The 21,161-nt window shown below is 36.8% G+C and overlaps 4 protein-coding genes across 4 annotated transcripts; 2 read left to right on the forward strand and 2 right to left on the reverse strand.

Annotated features, from left to right (window-relative positions):
- The first annotated feature begins 4,961 nt into the window (after nt 1–4,961).
- Nucleotides 4,962–5,831, forward strand: LOC130741808 (uncharacterized). The gene is made up of 2 exons (XM_057594424.1): nt 4,962–5,393; nt 5,424–5,831. The coding sequence occupies exons 1-2, from the start codon at nt 4,962–4,964 to the stop codon at nt 5,829–5,831; spliced, it is 840 nt and encodes a 279-aa protein (XP_057450407.1).
- A 415-nt stretch (nt 5,832–6,246) lies between these two features.
- Nucleotides 6,247–6,763, reverse strand: LOC130741824 (uncharacterized). The gene is made up of 2 exons (XM_057594425.1): nt 6,608–6,763; nt 6,247–6,528 (listed from the first exon to the last, which is right to left on the reverse strand). Exons 1-2 carry the CDS (start codon nt 6,761–6,763, stop codon nt 6,247–6,249), a joined length of 438 nt encoding a protein of 145 aa, XP_057450408.1.
- An 894-nt stretch (nt 6,764–7,657) lies between these two features.
- On the forward strand, nt 7,658–9,591 carry LOC130737843 (NAC domain-containing protein 2). The gene is made up of 3 exons (XM_057589700.1): nt 7,658–7,919; nt 8,064–8,338; nt 8,737–9,591. The coding sequence occupies exons 1-3, from the start codon at nt 7,760–7,762 to the stop codon at nt 9,199–9,201; spliced, it is 900 nt and encodes a 299-aa protein (XP_057445683.1). The 5' UTR covers nt 7,658–7,759; the 3' UTR covers nt 9,202–9,591.
- A 5,617-nt stretch (nt 9,592–15,208) lies between these two features.
- On the reverse strand, nt 15,209–20,901 carry LOC130737852 (replication factor C subunit 3). The gene is made up of 9 exons (XM_057589711.1): nt 20,599–20,901; nt 19,938–20,154; nt 19,274–19,353; nt 19,023–19,182; nt 17,963–18,044; nt 16,385–16,514; nt 16,242–16,305; nt 16,090–16,158; nt 15,209–15,483 (listed from the first exon to the last, which is right to left on the reverse strand). Exons 1-9 carry the CDS (start codon nt 20,795–20,797, stop codon nt 15,366–15,368), a joined length of 1,119 nt encoding a protein of 372 aa, XP_057445694.1. The 5' UTR covers nt 20,798–20,901; the 3' UTR covers nt 15,209–15,365.
- Between the last annotated feature and the right edge of the window lie 260 nt (nt 20,902–21,161).

Genomic DNA, 21,161 nt, shown 5'->3' on the forward strand with positions numbered 1-21,161 from the left:
TAGATTATTACAAAATGAAATTTTTTTTTTTTCGATACATCGGAAAGCTCAAAATGAAAAATATTGAATATGTATAGTTTTATAATATACAGTTTTGTCATTTATCATTAAATTAAATATGACAATACTAATTAATAAATGCTTTCTAAAAATTAAAAATATGAGAAAAATTAAACTTTTCAATTCTTAATATGTCATACATATTTTTTAGTAATGGTTATTTGGAAATCAATTTAAAAACATTTCCTTAAGTCAATATGAGAAAATATATTAATCCCATTTGTGTCTGAAATTTTGGAAGAAGTTAATGGGTTCACGGTAAGCGAGGAGGTGAGGACGAAGGCGGAAGTGAACAAGCACCGAACACCGAAAGCGAAGCGGCAAGCAAGCAGGCAGAAGATACATTCATTTGCATTCACCCACTCACCACCACCACTCACTCTCACCCACCCACCTCTCAACGCCCCTATCTATCTATTCCTCTCATCAGAATATGCTTATCTCCTTTTTCATTTCGAATTACACTCTTTTTTGTCACTTTACTAGCCACTCAACAACAAAAAGGTAGTATATTACTTAATTTGCATAACGACAGCAAAGTAAAAACAAAAACAAAAAAGTGGGGGCGCCGAAATACAAACAAACAAAGTGCTTTCAAATATAAAAATGAAAACAAAACATATCATTGTATATATATTAAAGAGTTATATGCTTGGGTACTTGCCTAGTAGCTTCCGCACCTGCTTCTAATTTAATCAAACATTTAACATGGAGTTGTTTCTGTACTTGAGATTCAATCTTCAAAGTTTTATGCTACTAGCATTTATGTTATGCTCGGGGCCGGCCGAACAATACATGAGGCCTAAAACAAACTTTTAAAATGAGGTTTTTTTTTTGACTTAGTATTATAATGTTTGGTTTTTTGAGGTCTCTTTTACTTAGTAAAAAAAATAATTTTGAGGTCTTTTTTACTTACTAAAATTTATTATTTTTTGGAGGCCTAAAGCCTTTACTTGGGTGGCTTTACCCTTGGGCCGCCCTGGCTATGCTTGGACATGAAAAAAGAAGCAAGTAGTGTACACAGATGTAAGTGGTGAATACTCCCTCCGTTCCCATATATAAGTCACATTTTGAGAAAAAAAAAATTTCTAAAATATAAGTCACTTTTTAGATATCTAGAAAGCATTAAATTCAGTTTTCCAAATTTACCCTTATATATATATTCCTGCTTATCATTCCCCATGCCACTATCATTTACCACTAAATTTAATTACTCCATAAACTAATCCAAATTTTCACAATATTTTGACTTGGTGACCGAGACAATTAATTGGCACAAGAAAAGTTAGAAAAAATTGATGAATTGAGGTGTTGTTGCTCTCAATATAAGTCTAACAAATCAAGTGTGCATATGTACACACACATGGAGTCAGATAAAAATTCTCAGATCCCCTTCACCAACTCAAGTGAAATGCCAATCATTTCAAGTGCTGTGAAGAATGAAGATGGAAATAAATTTTTTCTGCCATTTGACTTAAACAAATTTCCAGATGATGATGGAGAAGAAATATATGAGGAACCAGAATTAAATCAAGTTGTGAAGGAGATGATAAAAACCAGTATAAAGCTATTTACAACTTAATATGAGTATTTGTTGTTGTGAGGAAATTAATTATTGCTGTTGACAATAGTCTTAACAAAAATAAGAGATAAAAAAAACTTAGGCATGAATTTTTATTCTTTGTTTATTATATGTTTATTTAGTATTTTAAAGAAAAATACTTTTTGATATAATTTTTTTATGAATTATAATATACTTTTATGTCCTATTACGACAATAGATGAGTATGTATTTTTTTCCCTGAACTCTTCTCTATACATATTATAAGTAGGCAAGTCCCTCACAATAAACTCTTCTCTATACATATTGTCCAGTAATTGAACCATAGACTACATCATCTATTTAACAGTGATTTTTACCAAAATAAATATTATAAATCCTCTTTGTTCGATCTATGTTTATCATGTACAATGTTGCACATGTTAGAAAGAAATTAAATAATCACTTACATTCCAAATAGTGTGAAAGTAATCAGTGAAATATGTATAGAAAGTGTACATTTCTTTTTAAAGGATATGGAAAGTGTACATTGCATTTTAAGTCTCTTTCACACAATTGATTATGCAACAAATTAATTACTCAACAAATATAGTAAGAAAATCATTTATTCAAGAAAACCTATTGAAATATAGGTTTGTACGATTTTTTCATACCTCTCAGTATAAAGATGTGGGGCCTCCTAACAATATTTCTTTCCATGTACATATATTTAAATATCAAATTCATGATAACATTCTTCATAGCCCTCGATCCCTCCAGCTCCATAATTTAAAGAAAACTAACTACTCAAGAGAAAAAAATATTTCTATTGATATATTAAATTAGGATTTTAATTTTTAAGTGAGCGTTAATTGATATTTTTTCAAATAATGCTCTTATAAGAGGGAAAAAAAAGAAACACATTTCTAGAAGATAAATTAGAAAAATAAATAATATTATTAGAAAGCTTATAAAATTAATTTCATTTTTTATATGTATCTTTCTTTAATTTTTTTCTGGACAACTAATAAGGAAATGGGATAGTAATTTTCTTTAATCACAATTTAGTGTGATTTGTATAATATGAAAACTACATATATTAAAAATAAAAGTGAAATATACTTTGGTTAATTTAAAATGGTGGGTAATATATTATTCCTAGCTAGTAGTCGCACTCAATCCAAACGTTTTTATTTTATAAAACATGTTTCACCTCAAGATAATTTCACTCTAGGGTCATGTATTTCGAGATGCCAATTGTATGGTAAATACTTGAACAAAAAATTGAGATAGGCATGAACGTGTCTTTTTGTATTTTTTGTTTTTCCTTATTTTTGTTATATTCCATTTCTGTTAATTTTGTTGTTTTTTTCTTTCTCGGACGCCTAGTAAAGTTTAACCCCATGATTCATCGAAAAAAATATAATTTCAATCATTAAAATACGAAATATTTAGCATGGGTTAAAAATCTAAAACGATGGCTAGAGGCATAGAGCAAAAAAGATAAAATAAATAAAAAAGTGAAGAACCCCCAAGAAATCACGCGGCAGTGTGGGGCCCTGATGCTGTGGAAGAAAAGCCACGAATCACACAATAAACCACGCGAGAAACCTTATCCAACGCACGACCAAATTTCACCGCCACGTGTACGGCCACGATCCACACTTGAACTACCTCAGCAAAAAGTCAAATCAACGCGCCGACTCCAAACGGTGGCCCCAACGACCTCCCCACACCCCGTCCAAAACCTGTGTCGTAAGCAGTGACAAAACCACACCCCGTGTGGGCTCTTGACACGCACACACCACACTTTATAGCTCGACACGTGTCCCCCCACCCCATTTCACCATTCATGTTGAAACAGACCTTTCAAATGCTAGCCTCAAGAAAAAACACCACTACAGATAACTGTGAAAAGGAAATGGAAAAGGAATCCCATTATAAAATTATTCACCACCTTTACAATGGTCTCTTTTACGTTGATAGTTCTGAGATTAATCCATAAGATATTTCTGATACCCCACGCTAAGTCGGTAAACATGTACAGCTTAAAATCAAACTCTTATTTAAAAAGTCAAACTATCTACCTATCGTGCTACTAAACTAACGGTGAACTTCAAATCAGGCTTGTTAATAGCGCGCGCAATAGCTTACATTATAGTGTAATGGGGTTCACCGCTACTCCACTATTCACCGTTATTTGACGCAATAGCACTAGAAATAGGATTTTTTACACTAGCTATTCGCCATTTACAACCCTTCTTAATCATTTATCTTTAATTATGGCTTAATTCTCAAATTAGTCCCTGTCTTTGTTTCGCCGTCTGAACCAGGTCCCTGATCGGAAAAATTTGTGCAAAAAGTCCCTATGAATGAAAATCGTTTGGGGCAAGTCCTCGCCGGAGCCCGGAGCTCCGGCGAGTGATGAAGTGGCGTGATGACTAGATAAAAACTGATGACATGGCATTAAAAAAAATTTATTTTAACATTAAATTAAACATAAACTAATTTGTTTTAATCCTCAATTAACAAACTTAAGCATATTTCCCCAAACCTTTTCCTAATTACCCACTTATTACCCTCAATTCCTAAACCCAATCCCAATTCCATTTCCTAAGTTCATCTGCATTCTTAACTTTTCATGTGAGAACCTAAGTTCATCTGAGAAACCTAAGTCCAATCCTTCCTGTGCGTTCGTTCGTTCTTCTGGCAAAGTGGATATACATTTCTTTCCTGTTCGATTTGGCAAAGTGTGAAGTAAGTAGACAACTCAACTCTCAATTAAGCATTGTGTTGATTATTGTGGTGATTATTCCTTTCGATTAAGCTTATTCTGAGATGGGTTTTGGGGTTTTTCATTCTCGATGGGTTTTGGGGTTATTCTGAGATGGGTTTTGTCGTTGTGGTTTTCATGGTCGATGGGTTTTGGGGGGTTTTCATGCTCGACTCAGGGATGGGTTGGGGTTTGCATGCTCGATGGGTTTTGGGTCTGGTTTTGGGGTGGGTTTTGGGGCTGGTTTTGGGGTGGGTTTCGAGTGCATTGCTGTGGAATGATTCTTTGGGTTTCTATTTTAGGGATTAATGTTCACTTGCTATTTAGGGGATTTGCAGGATGGTGTTTACCTTCATTGTTCGCCATGGTGGTTGGTTTGGAACCTCCCCTTACTGCCATTATTTTGGTGGTGGTCGAAGTGTTTTTCCTGATCAAGATGAAGATAGATGGTCATACATTGACACTGTTGACATGATCAAAGAGCTGGGATACAAGGAGTTTAATTTGTGGTGGTCATACATTGACACTACTGAGGATGTTCCTAAAGAAGTGTCCAGGCCTTACAAATCTGATTCTGATGCACTGGAAATGGCTACGATTGCTGCTTCAAAGGGTGAAGATGTCTTGTTTGTTGAAAATCTGTCAAAAGAGCCACTCTCAATGCATGTTAGAAATTTTGAACCAATTGTACCTTCTGTGGTGAATGAAAAAGAGAAAGCTAGAAAGAAGAAGGCTCAACCAACAAAGATGAAAACTGTTAGAAGGTCCCACCGGTTACAAGCTGTGGTGAGGAAATCAAATAACTTGGGCAAGCCAAGCCTAGTTGTTATTTCTGATGATGAGGACTTGCATGGTGAAGTCACTCTTCATTCTCAGTTTCCAATTGATGAAAATGTTCCTGAAAATGGGATTGCTCCTGATGTTACAGTGTCTGAATCTTTGCAGGTTGCTGAAAATGTGCCTGAAAATTTGAGTGCTCCAATGGCTCCAGCTGTTGATGAAATTGTGCCTGAAGTCCAGGTTGTTCCTGAAAATGTGCCTGAAGTCCAGGTTGTTCCTGAAAACTTGGTTGAATCCGACAATAATATTCCAAAAGTTATTGATGGAGATGATGATCAGAGTGATGTGTCTAATCAAGGCATTAGACTTGAGGATAGTGAAGAAGAAAGAGACCTTCAACAAGAAGATGAATTAACGAACCCAGCTTTTGCAGAGGCAGAGGATTTGTTGAATAAGCATATCACACAAATGCTTAATGGTAGGTCTGCTGATGGTATGGGGATGGCTTTTGGGGATGACCCTGACTTTGATGGAGGGTATGAGAGTGAAGATTTGGAAAGTGTGGCAACTGATTCTGAGATGGAAGATGTTCCTAGGAGAAGATACCCAAAGTTTGTGGAGGAGCGTTTGGACCCTAACTCCTCCTTATGCATTGATGGTTTACACTCATCTATTTAATTGTCTATGTTGGTTGGATATTTTTAGCTATTTTTAGTACATGGGAACATACACAAAATACTTCCTGATAGTACACAAGATGGAACATACAGCCTTGAACATGCCATTAACAACTCCTTTTCATTACATTCAGTACATGGAACATACACAAAATACTTTCTGATAGTACACAAGATGGAACATGAAGGCTTGAACATGCCATTAACAACAAACAAAATGAAGGCTTGCACATGCCATTAACAACAGACAAAATGAAGGCTTGGACATGCCATTAACAACAGACAAAATGAAGGCTTGAAAATGCCATTAACAACAGACAAGTCTAGATAGATAACCAAACATAATTAAACTAAGGCCTTAAACTAATTCTTTCAAGGCTTTCTTTCAACATGCAGCCTTCTTTCAAATCCTTCTTTCAACCCTTTCTCATACAGAAACACCATATTGATACTGTCACAGCAACCAGAGTAAAGAAACATGAGAGCTTCTTCTGGAATCTTTCAACTTCAAGCTTCATCTTGAGCTTCTTAATCTTTTTGTTCAAATCAGAAACAACATTAACATTAACAGAGTTTGAATTCCCAATCTCAGAATTATAACTCATTGCATGACCTTCAACTGCATCTCTTCCCTGAACTGCATCTCTTCCCTCATATGGATCATCAATCCAAAAAAAGAAACCACAATTATGTGGAAGCTGCCACAAGAATACATTTTAGTTACAGATTTTTCAACAAACACAAGCTTAAACTCATTTTGGAAGGCCATACACTTACTTGCCAATTTCTGCATCTGAGAAATCTCCTATCCGAGTTATGTCGAGTACCAGCAGTGTAAATGATCAGAGGAAGACCACATTGACATCTAGCACTTCCACCTGCAGTGATTGTCTTCGACCTTGTGCGAGATGAAGAAGCAGATGAAGAATTCATGGTTTGTGAGAGGAACGCGACTCAGGGAATCTGAAAGGAGAAATCTGAAAGGAGAGGAACGCTTATCAGGGAAGAGGAACGAACGACATGAAGAGGATCGAACGCGACAGAGAAGAAGGCGACTGGAAGAACGCGACTTGAAGAGGATCGAACGCGACTGATTCTGAAACTCGAAGAGAAGAACCTCGACTCAGGGAAGAGAAAAACGCGACTCAGGGAAGAGGAACGTGACTCAGTGAAGAGGATCGAACGAATATGTGAAGAAGATGGGATGAAGAGATGAAATCAAACACTCAGATGTGAAGAACATGGGATGAACCCTAATTTCAACAGGTGAACGAAATTGGGATTGGGAATTGAGGGTAATTAGGAAAAAGGTTGGGGGTATATGTTTAAGTGGGTTAATTGATGATTAAATCAAGTGGGTTAATTGAGGATTAAATCAAGTTAATTTAGGTTATTAAATGGTAAATTAATTAATTTTTTTTTAATTTTATTTAATGCCATGTCATCAGTTTTTATCTAGTCATCACGCCACTTCATCACTCGCCGGAGCTCCGGGCTCCGGCGAGGACTTGCCCCAAACGATTTTCATTCATAGGGACTTTTTGCACAAATTTTTCCGATCAGGGACCTGGTTCAGACGACGAAACAAAGACAGGGACTAATTTGAGAATTAAGCCTTTAATTATAACCACTTGTGGCACTAGTTAATTGAGTTTCACAACATAATACTAGAATAAATTAATTAACCTACTCTATGGCCCATTTACGAGGCCCACCCCACTCACGCTTATCAGCACAGTACTACTACCGAAACGTTACCCTTCACGTTTATTCTAGAACACGATGGCTTCTCCGCCACGTGTAACAAATGGTGCCTATAAATACGAGTCTCACCCTCACGTATTAAGTTTCAAGCGCCGCCACCGTTGTTCTTCTTAGTCTTCTTCAATCTTCATCAGAGAGAGCCACCAAACCAATCTCAGTTGAAAAATGGCATCAGAGCTTCAATTGCCACCGGGTTTCCGATTCCATCCAACGGATGAGGAGCTCGTGCTGCACTATCTCTGCCGCAAATGCGCGTCGCAGCCGATCGCTGTTCCGATCATCGCTGAAATCGATCTCTACAAATACGATCCTTGGGACCTTCCTGGTAATCAAATAATCAATCTTCTTTCTCTGAATCTCTGTTCACTTTTACAAAAATGAAGATGTGATTCATTATTTTTTATCATTTAAACAATGTTTGCTCTAATTTGACTTTCATTTCTTTTATTATTTGTTTATTATTTTATAGGTTTGGCTTCGTACGGAGAGAAAGAGTGGTACTTCTTTTCACCTCGGGACCGGAAATATCCAAACGGTTCAAGGCCGAACCGGGCTGCGGGAACCGGGTACTGGAAGGCAACCGGGGCGGATAAGCCCATTGGTCACCCTAAACCGGTTGGGATCAAGAAAGCCTTAGTGTTTTATGCTGGGAAAGCACCCAAAGGTGACAAAACCAATTGGATCATGCATGAGTATCGTCTTGCCGACGTAGATCGCTCCATTCGCAAAAAGAACAGTCTAAGGGTAATTTTTTAATTCATGATTAGATCTAATAATTATATTTTAATATTATAGTTTTAAATAAAAGAGTATGTTTTATAAAATACATTTTATTTATATGTATTGGTGGTCCTATTGATCTAGGTTTGTGGCCACTCATTTTTCTATTGTGTGAAATTTCCCATGGCCAAAAAAATGATCATATGATGTAACAACTCATTACTAGTTGAACCCTTTTGGCTCAAGCGTTATCAAAACAATAATTGGTGTGAAAAAAATATCTTCCTGATTTCCACTTTCCATTTATGGAACGATTCCTACTTATCTATGTGACATGCATTTGTATTCAATTATTAGGAATGATTAATATTTTTTTTTCTATTGAAAAAAAAGAGATTAATTGAACGGTTCTGATTTTGCAGCTGGATGACTGGGTGCTGTGCCGCATTTACAACAAGAAGGGCTCGATCGAGAGACAACCAAGCGGCGCCGTTTACAGCGTCAAGACGGAGTCATCGGAACTGGAAAAGCGGAAGCCGGAGATTCTGACCCGCGCTGCCGGGTGCCTTCCACCGCCGCATCCGCCGCAAGCGCCGGCGGCGGGCGTGACGGATTACATGTATTTTGACGCGTCGGATTCGGTCCCGAAGCTGCATACTGACTCGAGCTGCTCGGAGCAGGTGGTGTCGCCGGAGTTCGCGACGGAGGTGCAGAGCGAGCCGAAGTGGAACGAGTGGGAAAAGAGCCTCGAGTTTCCTTATAATTACGTGGATGCCACTCTCAGCAATAACAACAGCAACAACAACGGATTTGGGTCCCAGTTTCAGAGTGGTAATCAGCTGTCGCCGCTGCAGGATATGTTCCTGTACATGCCCAAGCCGTTCTAAGCATTGAAAATTTGAAACTCAGAACACAATCTATGCCGCAAGATGCATCGCACGGTAGCACGAGACTGGAGGTCCATGAGTGTGCCTGTGCGAGTGTGTAGGTGATAAATTTAGATAAGGCAAAGGAGGAGAAAGAAAGAAAATGAAGATGAAAATGCACATGTTGGTCCACCGTTTAGCACCGATGGGTTTGGTTGGTGGCGGTAGGATGAGGGATCCAGCGGTGCATGTTGGATCTGTCTGTGTCTAGGATTTACATGTGTATAGCTAGCTTAGCTTAGCTACTGTAGAATGTAGATAAGGTACAAAACACTATGTCATGTCATCAGATCTAAGTCCGACTTTCTAATTAATATTTGTTGAATTGAATTAATACTAGTGTTTGTTCCATCTTATTGATCGTAGTTTTTTTTTCTTTTTAATTTTCTTTGTTTCTTTTTTCTTGTGATCAATCACTTTGATATGAAAATTTTGATTCACCCTAGCAGAATATGATATAAATTATTTTTCTACGTTTTTTTTTTGTCATAAAAAAAATTATAGAAATTTTAAATTCTCTCTTCATCTCACTCAAACGTATAATTATTCAATATTTATATTTTTATAATTTATAATAATACTATTTTCTCAATTGTGTATTGTAATTTGTAAAGGTTAAAATTGAACTTTTGAACGCATGAGTTTTTTTTTTTGAAACAACGCATGAGTTTATTACTACCTATTTAACATTATTTATTTTATGGATTCTTTTAACATACATAAGTTTTTCTTATTAAGATTGCACAGACTTAATTTTGCTAGCTATTGTAGGTTCTGAGCATGTCACCCTTTCTTTACACTTTTGGGCTCACATTTACAGAAAATTGTAATTTGATCCTAAACAGTATTTCAGTTTAGTTCAAAGTTGATTATGAAGTTTTCTAATTTTTATTACGGCCCTCTTCTTCCACACTTCCTTTCTAAAGGATTTGAATATATATGATTCATTATATATATAGGATGTATCTTATGAGAAAGATATTCTTATATGAGAACGTAAGAATAAATCATGATCGTTGGACATAATTATGGATGATCAAGATTAAAAGGTGAAGTCATGTGACATTTTAAAAAAGTCACATTTGAAAAAAGTCACATGACATTTTTAAGATCACATGCTCATTAATTAGTTTTAATCTTGACCATCCATAATTAGATCTAACGGTCGTAATTTATTCTTATTTTCTCACATAAGATCACCTTTTCTCATAAGATATATATATATATATCATCTGCTACTACTTCAAATTATTTTTTCGATTATTTATCTTATTGATCATTGTTTTTTTTTTCTTTTCAATTTATATACGGTTTTGTTTTTCTTATGATCAATAACTTGACATGAAAATTTTGATTCACCATAATGTCTTGTGAAGCCAGCAGAATGATAGAAATATTTTTCTACGTTTTTTTGTTATAAGTAAGGTTCGATTGCTTAAGGATGTGCTAGACAGGTTTTGCAAGGCTTCGGGCCTTAAGGTGAATGAGTTGAAGTCCAAGATTCTGGGTCATCTAGGGTTACCTGCTGCAAAGAAGATGAGCATCACTAACATAGTGGGTTCCTGTTTACCACTAACATTGGAAGGTACATGGGCTTCCCTATCTTCCATCATATCGGAGAGTCACAAAGGATGATTTTAGCTTCATTGATAGGATCAAGTCCCGGCTTGCGAATTGGAAGTGTAAACTTTTCAATTGTGCGGGTGTATCACGCTTGCTCAATTGGTTCTTTCAGTGACATTGGCCTACTACATGAGTCAGATTTGGTTTTCCCAAGTGTGTGTGATTCTCTAGACTCTGATGGTGAAGAATTTCATTTGGAAGGACAACGATGGTAGAGGTCTAAATTTGATTGGTTGGGACCGTGTTGTGCGTCCTAATAAGTTGGGAGGCCTTGGTTTGAGGAAAGCTCGAGATCATAATGTGGCTTTGTTAGGAAGAATGTTTGGCAGTTGATTTGTAGGGCTGACAAGCCTTAGGTTAATTTTCTACGGGCTTCTTATTGCTCTTCTCATAATTTCCTGGGTGTTATGGATAAGCCTAGATCTACTATTTGGTCTGCGTTTCAAAAAGCTCGTAACTCTCTCCACCATGGCTTCGGATTTAGCGTGGGGGATGGAGCTTCTTCTTTCTGGTATAAGGCTTGGGCCTCTCCCTAGCCGTTGTGCCTTCAAGTGAATTTTGTGGATGTGCACGACATATAGCTTCGGATTTGTCACGTTTGGGATGGTTGGAATTGGCGGTTGGACCGTCTGTGGTCTATTCTTCCTACGGAGGTGGCAGATCTCATCAACTATGTGCGTGTTCGACTGAATCTCCGGGCTAGTGATGGGATTCGTTGGGTGGGTTGCATGTCAGACGAGTATTTGGTGGCCTCGGGTTATGACTGGCTCCTGCATTCTAGGCTTTGATATGAAGTTGTGGTTTCGGATGAAGGTTTTCATTGGTCTTGGATTGGAGTATGAAGGTCCCACTCAAGTGTTCTGTGCTTGTTTAGCTTGCTTGTCATGTTTCCCTTCCAACAAATCAGCTTCACCATCGGCGGGGGATGGCTTCCTCCTCTTTGTGCTCTGTTTGTAATACTATTGATGGGTCTAACGTGTCTGCCTCAGTCTTCGGGGTTCAGGACGCTCGTGTTTGACTTCACAAGATCCTTGCTCGTTCCTCGTCGATGGCCGGCGCGACATTGTGGTGGGTGTGGCGGGCTAGGAACTACTTGTGTTTGGAGAACCTGGTGATGACAGATCAAGCTCTTGCGGTTAACATCACGTCCATAATTACTAACATTTTCTCATGCTTTCCCGGCTGTGAGTTTCTTGGCCCAGGACCCCCCCCCCCCCCCGTTTGGTTCGTTGGTGTCCGTCCCGCCATGATTGTGTGGTGCTTAATGTGAATGAGAGTGTTCTTGGAACACCGAGGATAGGGGGCTTTGGTGGATGTATCTGACATCCTTTTGGTGAGTGGATTGTGGGGTTTTATGGCTTCCTTGCTGTGCGGGAGATTCTTCAGCTTGAACTGTTGGCTATTTTTAATGTGTTGAGCTTGGCTTGGGATAAGGGCTACCGCATCACCTATCAAAAAAAAAAGGGCTACCGCATTGTTGAGTGCTTCTCATACTCCCAGGATGCGCTATCCTTGGTGTTTTCGGGGCCTTCTCCCCGACATAGTCTTGCACCGCTTATCTGGGATATTAAAGACTTATTGAGGCGTCCGTGGATGGTGGATCTTAAACATATCAAGCGTGAGGGAAATGCATGTGTGGACTTTTTGGCTAAGTTGGGAGCTCGCCTGGAAGACCCTTTGATTTCAGTGATGGCTCCTCCTGAGGGCTTGGGTAGTTTGTTGTTGGTTGATTCCAAGAGGGGTGTCCTTTGTGAGGCCGTAGGCCGGGGCTAGCCCGTTTTTCTTTGTTTTTCTGTTTTTTGTCCGCTTTCTTTTCATAAAAAAAATGATAGAAATTTTAAATTCTCTCTTCATTTCACTCAAACTTAAAATTATTCAATATCTATATTTTTCTAATTTATAATAATACTATTTATAAAAATATTAATTTTGATAACATATTAATTCTTTCATTAAATATGAATATCAGGATAGTAGATATAATTATCATTCAAGGGTTAGGCCCACTAACTTTTCTTTTTTTAGAAATTGAAACTTCTTACCACATCAATCTGATGCACTATTATAAACATTAAAGTTCGCAATGACAGCTTAGCATATCTACTAACCACTAACAAAAATATCTATGGTCTTATGGGTCCGGATCCTCTCCAGTTAAATTCTCTCAATTTTTCTCCAGTGGACATTTGTGGCGGTTTTAAACCGCCAATTTGTGGCGGTTTTAAACCGCCACAAAATTTTTCCAGCTGCCACAAAATGCTGCTGAAAAATATTGACAAACTTTGTGGCAGCTGACAACATTTTGTGGCGGTCTAAAACCGCCACAAATGTCCACTGGAGAAAACTTGAGAGAATTTCACTGGAGAGGATCCCAACCCATGGTCTTATTGTCTGGCTTGAGGATTAGTTTTGTTTATTATGCTATGCTACTAGTTATAGCATCATTAACGTTATAGTTTTCAACGATAACATGTATATCTACTATATGATCATTAACGAAAACATGTTTATGGTTAACTAATTATCTGGCTTGAGGAGTAGTTAAAGCCATGGTACATCTACGATATGACCATTAACGAAAATATGTCTATGATTAACTAATTGTCTGACTTGAGGAGTAGTTGAAGCCATATCTAATCGAAAAGTATGTTACCCAAACTATGTTATGAAGCCACAGTACATCTAGCTATATGACCATTAACGAAATTATGTCTATGGTTAACTAATTGTCTTGCTTGAGGAGTAGTTGAAGCCATATCTAACCGAAAAACATGTTCTCCAAACTTTGTTATTGTTAAATTAATATTGTTTAATTATTCATTAGATTTAGACTCCGTTTGGAATAACTTATTTGAACTTATCGAATAACATAAGCGTCTTGTGCAAGTGTTTGGGAGAGCTTATGCAAACAGTTATGGTTATGGTCTTACCATAAGCTGTTTTTAGTTTATTTTCATAAGCTATCATGAGTAGCTTATGAAAAAGAACTTATGTTTATATTTAGCTTATATTTAATTTATTTTAATAAATATTTTAAGATAGCTTATGAATAAGCGCTTATGGTCGTTTCTGAGCATAAGCACTTAATTAAGTTGTTTTCCTAAACATGACCTTAATTACTCAATCTCAAGAGTATCTAACTAGTTTTTTTTAGGGAAAATTGCAACAATAAATTTTTTAAAAAGATTGGGTTGCGCAGCCCGACCTAGAAGTTGCTTGCTTTTGCTTTTGGTTGAATTGTGCAATTCAACCAGGGAACACGATTCGGCATACGATTTAAACACAAAATGATACAGTGTCTCGCAATTCATGCGAGTTTGATAGCCATGGATTGCAAACCTAGATAGCACCCTCTACCCTTATTTATTGTCGGGTCGGGTGAATGTTTGTCAACACCCAACAGTACGTATTTTTTTGGGTTAAATTACAGTACGTATTTGTTCTTTCTATTTGTCATAAAGGGGGAAGAAATTGAACCATCATCCACACTCGAGCCCAAGCAAGTCTTGAGTATTTAATTCATGTTAGTATTAGGTTCTGTTCTTGTGAAAGAAACTTGGAAACTGTACTGCTGGCATTTACTTCTACACAAGTCAGTGCAAAATCAAGGCTATGTCTACAATTTGGCTACTGTTGATTGTTAAACGCATTTGGGTTGGGAGAGGAGGGAGATAGATAATCATGTTGCAATTGATAAAACCATGATTTGGCAGTTTGGCTTAATACGTCTCTCTTCTGAACAATCGTTTTTTCTATTTTATATTCAATTTGTAAAAGGGAAAGAGAAAATAACTAATCAATCATAGCACAGGTAGATTTGTCCATTCCTAGGATAAGCTATTTTCTACTCGTCTTAGGAACATGTACTTTTTTCACCAGCTTGCCCCACCCCCAACCCTATTCATTTCAATTTTCAAGCTTGCATTATCAAAGCCACAGCTATAGGCCCAGTTTGGAAGAGCTTATTTGAGCTTATCTGACAACATAAGCTCTTACGCCAGTGTTTGGGAGAGCTTATGCAAACAGCTTATGACCTGTCATAAGCTATTTTCAGCTTATTTTCATAAGCTACTCAGGACAGCTTATGAAAAACAGCTTATGCTTATATACAGCTTATTTTTAATTTATTTCAATAAATTTTTAAAAATAGCTTATGAATAAGCGCTTATGACATAAGCGCTTATGACCATAAGCGCTTAATTAAGCTGTTTATCCAAACGGGGCCATAATCTATATTAAGGCCTTCTATTGTGTCATGTCATTCATAACAGTTAAATGTAATAATGCCATCTTAAATAGCTATCTTAAGCAAGCATGCATGCAGTGAAGTTTAAGACTAAAGATGTCCTACTGAAAATTTTGTGAACATTGGTCATAAGTTTTAAAAGACAACCACAATTTCTTTACACAAATAGAGATCCACCAATCTAGTTCTAAATAGTGGTGACAGTTGCCAGGGAACTCAAACAAGCCAAGAGACCTAGTATGCGAAGCAATAACAACTAATGGACCGGATTCAGAAGGTTAGCAGCTTCAACGAGTGCAAATCTAGCACGTGTAAAAGAAGAAATAACTGATCCAAGCTGAAGTTTATCGTTGCACCCAAAACTTAATCTATACCTGGAAGAGAGGAAATTTCATTCCCATTATCACAAGTAGATACATGAATGGTCATTTTGGATTAATTACAACAAGTGCAAAGTAAAACCTTAGTTGTATAACAATGTATATGAATGTAGCAAGTGGCATAGTATCATAATGCATGCAGTCCAACAGGGCACAGCTACTTATACAGGGTCAACAGGGTACTATACCACTAAATAATCTTGTATCTACAATTGCCAAAAATATGAGGGTGCAAAGATAGAGAAAAGTACTCTATCTTGATCTTCTATCAAGATAATATCTGCCAAATTATTATATTCTTCTTCCATTATTGTGCTTGTTCACAACCACATCCATTATTACAGCTTGAAATAGGCTAGGCCATTTAGACTAAACCTAAACAAGCTCAAGAATTTTTGCAAAATGCAAGCCTTACGCTGACTTGTAACTTATTACCTACTATATAATATTTTTCCATTTTAAGACTTGGCCTAGTCTTTGTAAAAGGATAAGGGCATGACTTAACTTGAAGGCATATTTAAACAACTTTTAAATAGTTATATATAGTCAGGTCAGGCAGAAGGAGAAGAACATGTAAAAAAGTAGGGCAGCAATACATACTCTATGTCTGCTAAATCAGTCATCAGCTGCACTCGAACAGATGGAGGCATCTTAATCTTAAAAACAAACCTATGGAAACAATAGAGTAAAAATAAGATCTGTAAAATAAATTATCAGAAAGTTAGGCAGTCAGTATAATGCAGAAGACTCACATTGTCACTTCTCTCACAATATCTATCACGGCCAATCCTTTCCTCGTCTTGATTTCATATATTCCTATTTGAAATTAATGCCAAATAAATATCATAAATTGCTTATAAATATTAAACACCAATGTAAAGGAATAACTTCATACTTTTAAAGCTATCTGCAAATTGTTCATTTAGAAGCCAGTAAGATATTTGCTCAATGTCTTTAGGCAATGGATTTCCAGTGCACAGGTAAACAGCTTCTTCTGTTATCTGCTGAGAGGCCATATGTGTTGACTGCACAAAAATTAAAGCAACAAAATATGTCATCTAGAATCCATTGATTCAATTCATACCAAATAAACAAAATAATTCAGGATATAATGTGAATCAAACACTTTTTCCATGGTTAAGAATTGTAAACTGGTAGTTATCCAGGACAATTGGATACACGATTAGAGTAAAACAAAACCAGAGGAGCCAAGAATCAAACTTTAAATACTAACAAGCATTGGGATACAAGAAAAATAATTGAGAATAATAAATGGAAAAATTACTTAAGAAAGATGTTTACTATATAGCATCTCATCCCTCTTATATCCTACTTTATCTTCCTTTTCTTCATACAAAATAAGTTCAAAATACGGCAAGACTATACCTTTCTTTCTTAAAAGTATTCCTAAATATCACATACAAATATACTGCATTCTATATCTGCACCATCAGCTATTAATGATGGAAAAAGGTCATGATTTGCAGCATAAGCCATACTTCTCCAAACAAACTAAAGATACAAACAAAACAATCAATACATGTGAGTATGTGAATCATATATAAATTCCTAATTAAATTGCCAGCAAAATGAATCAGTATACCACATATCTGAGAAGAATCATGGGAAAACCACACCACAAAAGCTAGCCGTCGTAGCTGGAGAGCCCAAATCCTTATAAAAGTCACACGAGAATTGCATACTTTTGATGTGGGACTCAAGTCCTATACCTAGCAATTGGATCCTAAGAACCACCACAGCCTCACACCATGCAGGCTGGCTGTGCACTGCCCTATGACTATAGTCTCGGGCAAACATAGCAATGCCGATGTCACCCACCAACGCCACTTGTTCACAGTTAAGAGACATGGTGGAAAATTCTGATACCAATTGATAAGAACCTCAGGAGAACCACATCATAAAAGCTAGCAATTGTAGTTGGAGAGTATGAGACCTTATAAACCCCACACTATAATTCCGTTCATCCTATGTGAAACTCAAGTCTTATACCTTGCAATTGGTCCTAACAGTATCTAGGATATATTATTTAATAATAGTATACATTACCAATTTTTTAAGTCAAAAGTTTTCAAGAATTTACAGTACAGATGTTATTTGAGAATTAGTCTCAAATCATGTACGGTCATCTTTGAGTGAAGATAATGAAATTGGTACTTCTTGTGTCAAGACTTCATCATGTATGACCCTCCCCACAGTTTTAATTGTCATATGATCCTAAGTGAGCATTCATATATAAAGCTGTATGTTCTACACATTCCATATGCTTGTCAACATAAATGGCTGGGGGACAGTAATAAAACAGTGTAGTACTCATGGCCAAAATAGAGTTCATTTTTGTAGCAACTGCTACAATTACTTCTTTATCTGAAAAAAAAAAAGACATAACATAAAAGCACAAGCTATGCTATATTTGTATATAAGCCATAAGGAAACTAAGGCTATCAACAAGTACCTGAAGAATATTCAAAGCCTTTCTCATATCACCATTGCTAAGCCGTACAAGGGCTTCTAAGCCACTGTCTTGAACATCAAGCCTAATCAAATTACAAAATGTTAATCATCATATTGCAAGGTATCAAGTCCAATATGGAACTGATGTTACAACTTCATGTACAACCAATTTTATATATGTGGTACTTATAATATGGAACTAATGTTACAACTTCATTTACAACTCTGTACCACTCTGACTGCACCTGCAGTTCAAATGTAAGGGTTTCTCTCCCTATGATTCAATTATCAGTATAAAAAGAGCATGTAATATCCCTTTTCGTGGAGTATTTCTGTTTACATATACAAATGAATAAAAGAATCAACCTATTTAATGTACTAAATTTTTCTCGACACTAAAAACCAAAATTTAAGTTTCTTTTTTAATATAAAATTAAAGTTCAAGATAAATTGCTCATGTGGTTTGCACTTGGCATTATAATGCTTTTCTGGTTTGAATATTCAGATCATTTAAACAAAAAACTGAAAACGAAAAGAAAAGAAAAGTCACAACTTAGTTAAAAGCTCTTTCAAACAGGGTAGATAATACAATTATACAAGAACAGTTTATCCTGCTTCTACGATGGCTGAAGCCTAACTGCAAATGGATAAATATGCTAAAATGATGGAGTAAGGAGATAGAAATCATAGGCATTACCCCTTTCCAGCCCTTTCCATAATCCATCTGAACGAAATGAGACCCAAAAGAAACCGAGTTTTACTTTGCACAGTAAATATGTACATACATCACTATGAAAAAAGTCTACTGCCAGAAAAGTTCAATCTTCCAGTAGATAAAGTATTGTGTTAAAACTTAAAACATTAACAGAATAAACTACAAATCTTGAATTAAGCAATAAAAGCTCTATCTGCCCCATTATCACTACATTGGCACTCAATATGAACAAATCCCCAACTGAGATGAGAATACAACAGAAAGTCTCAGAAACAAGTAATGTAGCAAAAAACATTTTTGACTCAAACACACACATGCAAGATAGATAACAGACAAAGAAACATACCCTTCAGCCTTAATAACATGTTTCAATCTTTCACTGACATGGGCAGCATCAAGAGGGGCAAACCGAAACCGAGTGCATCTTGATTGCAGTGCTGGAATAATCTTGTTTACATGATTACATATAAGTGCAAACCTAGTGCTTTTTGTATATTTCTCAATCACTGTACCAAATGAAGATGAAGATATTATAACTCAAGAAACTGTTTGAAGCTATATAAACTAGTTAGATAGTGTATAGAAATTAGTGCATACCTCTACGTAATGCAAATTGGGCATCCTTTGTCATGGCATCCGCTTCATCTAACAAGACCAGTTTTACAGAGGTCTTAACACTATCAAGAGAAAATTTGATAGTCAGTTAAGGACAAAACATGCAGTTCCAGTACACTTCCAGAACAACAAAAAACTTCTCAAAGGAAATGTTTAAATTTTAGTTACACTTTTATCCATATAACTTCCAAATCAAATGTGCATTCAAGAAAAATAAAATGACAAAAACAAATAACCATGCCTAAAGATCAGAACCATCATGACTGAAAAGTGAAAACTGAAATGAACAAAAGGAATTACACAAGTGTCCTCTTATGGCCTTCAATGTCTTAATCTATGTGTTGATATCTCTACTAGGGGAAGAAACTGTTTACACAATAAGCGCCCAACTTTTTCCAGCATCCAGCAAGGAAATAATATTTAAAAGTTGCATCAAAATCTGCAATGCTTATTATAAATTATTCCAAGATTTACAGAAGAACACCTTGCCGAACAGAAATTATCAAATTGACAGCCAAGTTCAAATTACACGATAAACCAAAGATCCAAACTAGAACGCCCTATCTATAGCAGTCATAAAACAGCAAACTTATAAAGTAAGAACTGCAGAGATATAAGGAAAGAAATAATCGGCAGCGAAGACAACCCAAATGATAAGCTCTGAGTGCTAGCAAAATTTTGAATCTGCTCCCGTACAACACCAATTCCTCTATCATCAGAAGCATTCAGCTCCAAAATCATATTGCGGTATTGCGCGCCATACAGTTTGCGCGCCACAGCGAGGATAGTTGATGTTTTTCCCGTACCAGGAGGGCCATACAGTAGAAGATGGGGCAATCTGTTCTCAGTAGTCAGCCTATCAACTGCCCAACAAATGAACAAACAATGAATGAGAAGCAATCCAAAACCAAAGAAGAAGCAAGAAACACCAATGATAGTGAAACAGCAAATAGGTATGAATACCCAAAAATCACAAGATGCACAATTACAATCCCTTTTTATTTTCCTAATTTTAACCAAACCAAATATCAATAAAATGAAACACACAAAAAATTAAAAAAAAATGCATGCCATTGGCATAAAAATCTCCTCTGAAATTTCACCATCAGCATATCCCTAAAACCCTAGAACGATGCAATCACAGTCAAATCAAAAGAAGAAAAGTAAATTATTATCCCGTTATTGCAGAAACTTAGATATTGAACTACATTTTCAGACGCTATCTGAAGAATCGTTACAGTGAGCAATCGGAAGAAGATTAACCATAAACCCTAGGAGATGAAATGGTAGGGAAGAGAGAATCTTACTAGTATCGACAATGTCGCGGTGAGCAGCGACGTCGTCGAGGGACTGAGGACGGTACTTCTCAACCCACGGGATCGCCTTTTGGCCGCCGGGAGGGTTGCCGGCGACGAGGACACTTTTGCCCTTGTCGGGCCTCGCGGAGTAAGTAAGGTCGTCGTCGCCGTCGATTTCCATGGGATGAATCGCCTCCGCCTCCGCCATTGTTAGGTCACGATGCCAAAGCGGCTTGTTATCTCAGTGCGTTGTCCGAGAAGTGAACTGGAATTTGCGCTCACTGCTCAAAATGGTGAAGGCCAGTGGCGCCAAAACATATTCTAGGGGTTATAGCTGTGTTGTGGAAATCGGGTCGGTTGGACCGGGAATCGGTCACCTGACCGGTTTGAGTCGCAAGTTGCATTGGATGCAGTGGCTCGCTGTTCTTTAGCGAGTGACTGACGGCGAAGATCGTTGGATTGATCTATATAGATATATAGGGTTTCAAATTCATATTTATTTCCCCAATTTCTTTGTGAAGCTTTTTCTTTGCTCCACACCGATTGTGATAGGAAATATATAATTAAAATTC

This window comes from Lotus japonicus, chromosome 1 (assembly GCF_012489685.1).
Source record: "Lotus japonicus ecotype B-129 chromosome 1, LjGifu_v1.2".
NCBI lineage: Eukaryota > Viridiplantae > Streptophyta > Magnoliopsida > Fabales > Fabaceae > Lotus > Lotus japonicus.

What these genes read in the sequence shown, in the direction of transcription:
- LOC130741808 (XM_057594424.1), top strand. Translation starts at nt 4,962, where the DNA reads ATGGCTACGATTGCTGCTTCAAAGGGTGAAGATGTCTTGTTTGTTGAA. An exon ending in AAATTGTGCCTGAAGTCCAG is followed by an intron (nt 5,394 to 5,423) that starts GTTGTTCCTGAA and finishes CCTGAAGTCCAG; the next exon opens with GTTGTTCCTGAAAACTTGGT.
- LOC130741824 (XM_057594425.1), bottom strand. Translation starts at nt 6,763, where the DNA reads ATGAATTCTTCATCTGCTTCTTCATCTCGCACAAGGTCGAAGACAATC. An exon ending in TCAGATGCAGAAATTGGCAA is followed by an intron (nt 6,529 to 6,607) that starts GTAAGTGTATGG and finishes TTCTTGTGGCAG; the next exon opens with CTTCCACATAATTGTGGTTT.
- LOC130737843 (XM_057589700.1), top strand. Translation starts at nt 7,760, where the DNA reads ATGGCATCAGAGCTTCAATTGCCACCGGGTTTCCGATTCCATCCAACG. An exon ending in CGATCCTTGGGACCTTCCTG is followed by an intron (nt 7,920 to 8,063) that starts GTAATCAAATAA and finishes ATTATTTTATAG; the next exon opens with GTTTGGCTTCGTACGGAGAG. An exon ending in GCAAAAAGAACAGTCTAAGG is followed by an intron (nt 8,339 to 8,736) that starts GTAATTTTTTAA and finishes CTGATTTTGCAG; the next exon opens with CTGGATGACTGGGTGCTGTG.
- LOC130737852 (XM_057589711.1), bottom strand. Translation starts at nt 20,797, where the DNA reads ATGGCGGAGGCGGAGGCGATTCATCCCATGGAAATCGACGGCGACGAC. An exon ending in ACTCAGAGCTTATCATTTGG is followed by an intron (nt 19,354 to 19,937) that starts GTTGTCTTCGCT and finishes TTCTCTTGATAG; the next exon opens with TGTTAAGACCTCTGTAAAAC. An exon ending in CCAATTTGCATTACGTAGAG is followed by an intron (nt 19,183 to 19,273) that starts GTATGCACTAAT and finishes CATTTGGTACAG; the next exon opens with TGATTGAGAAATATACAAAA.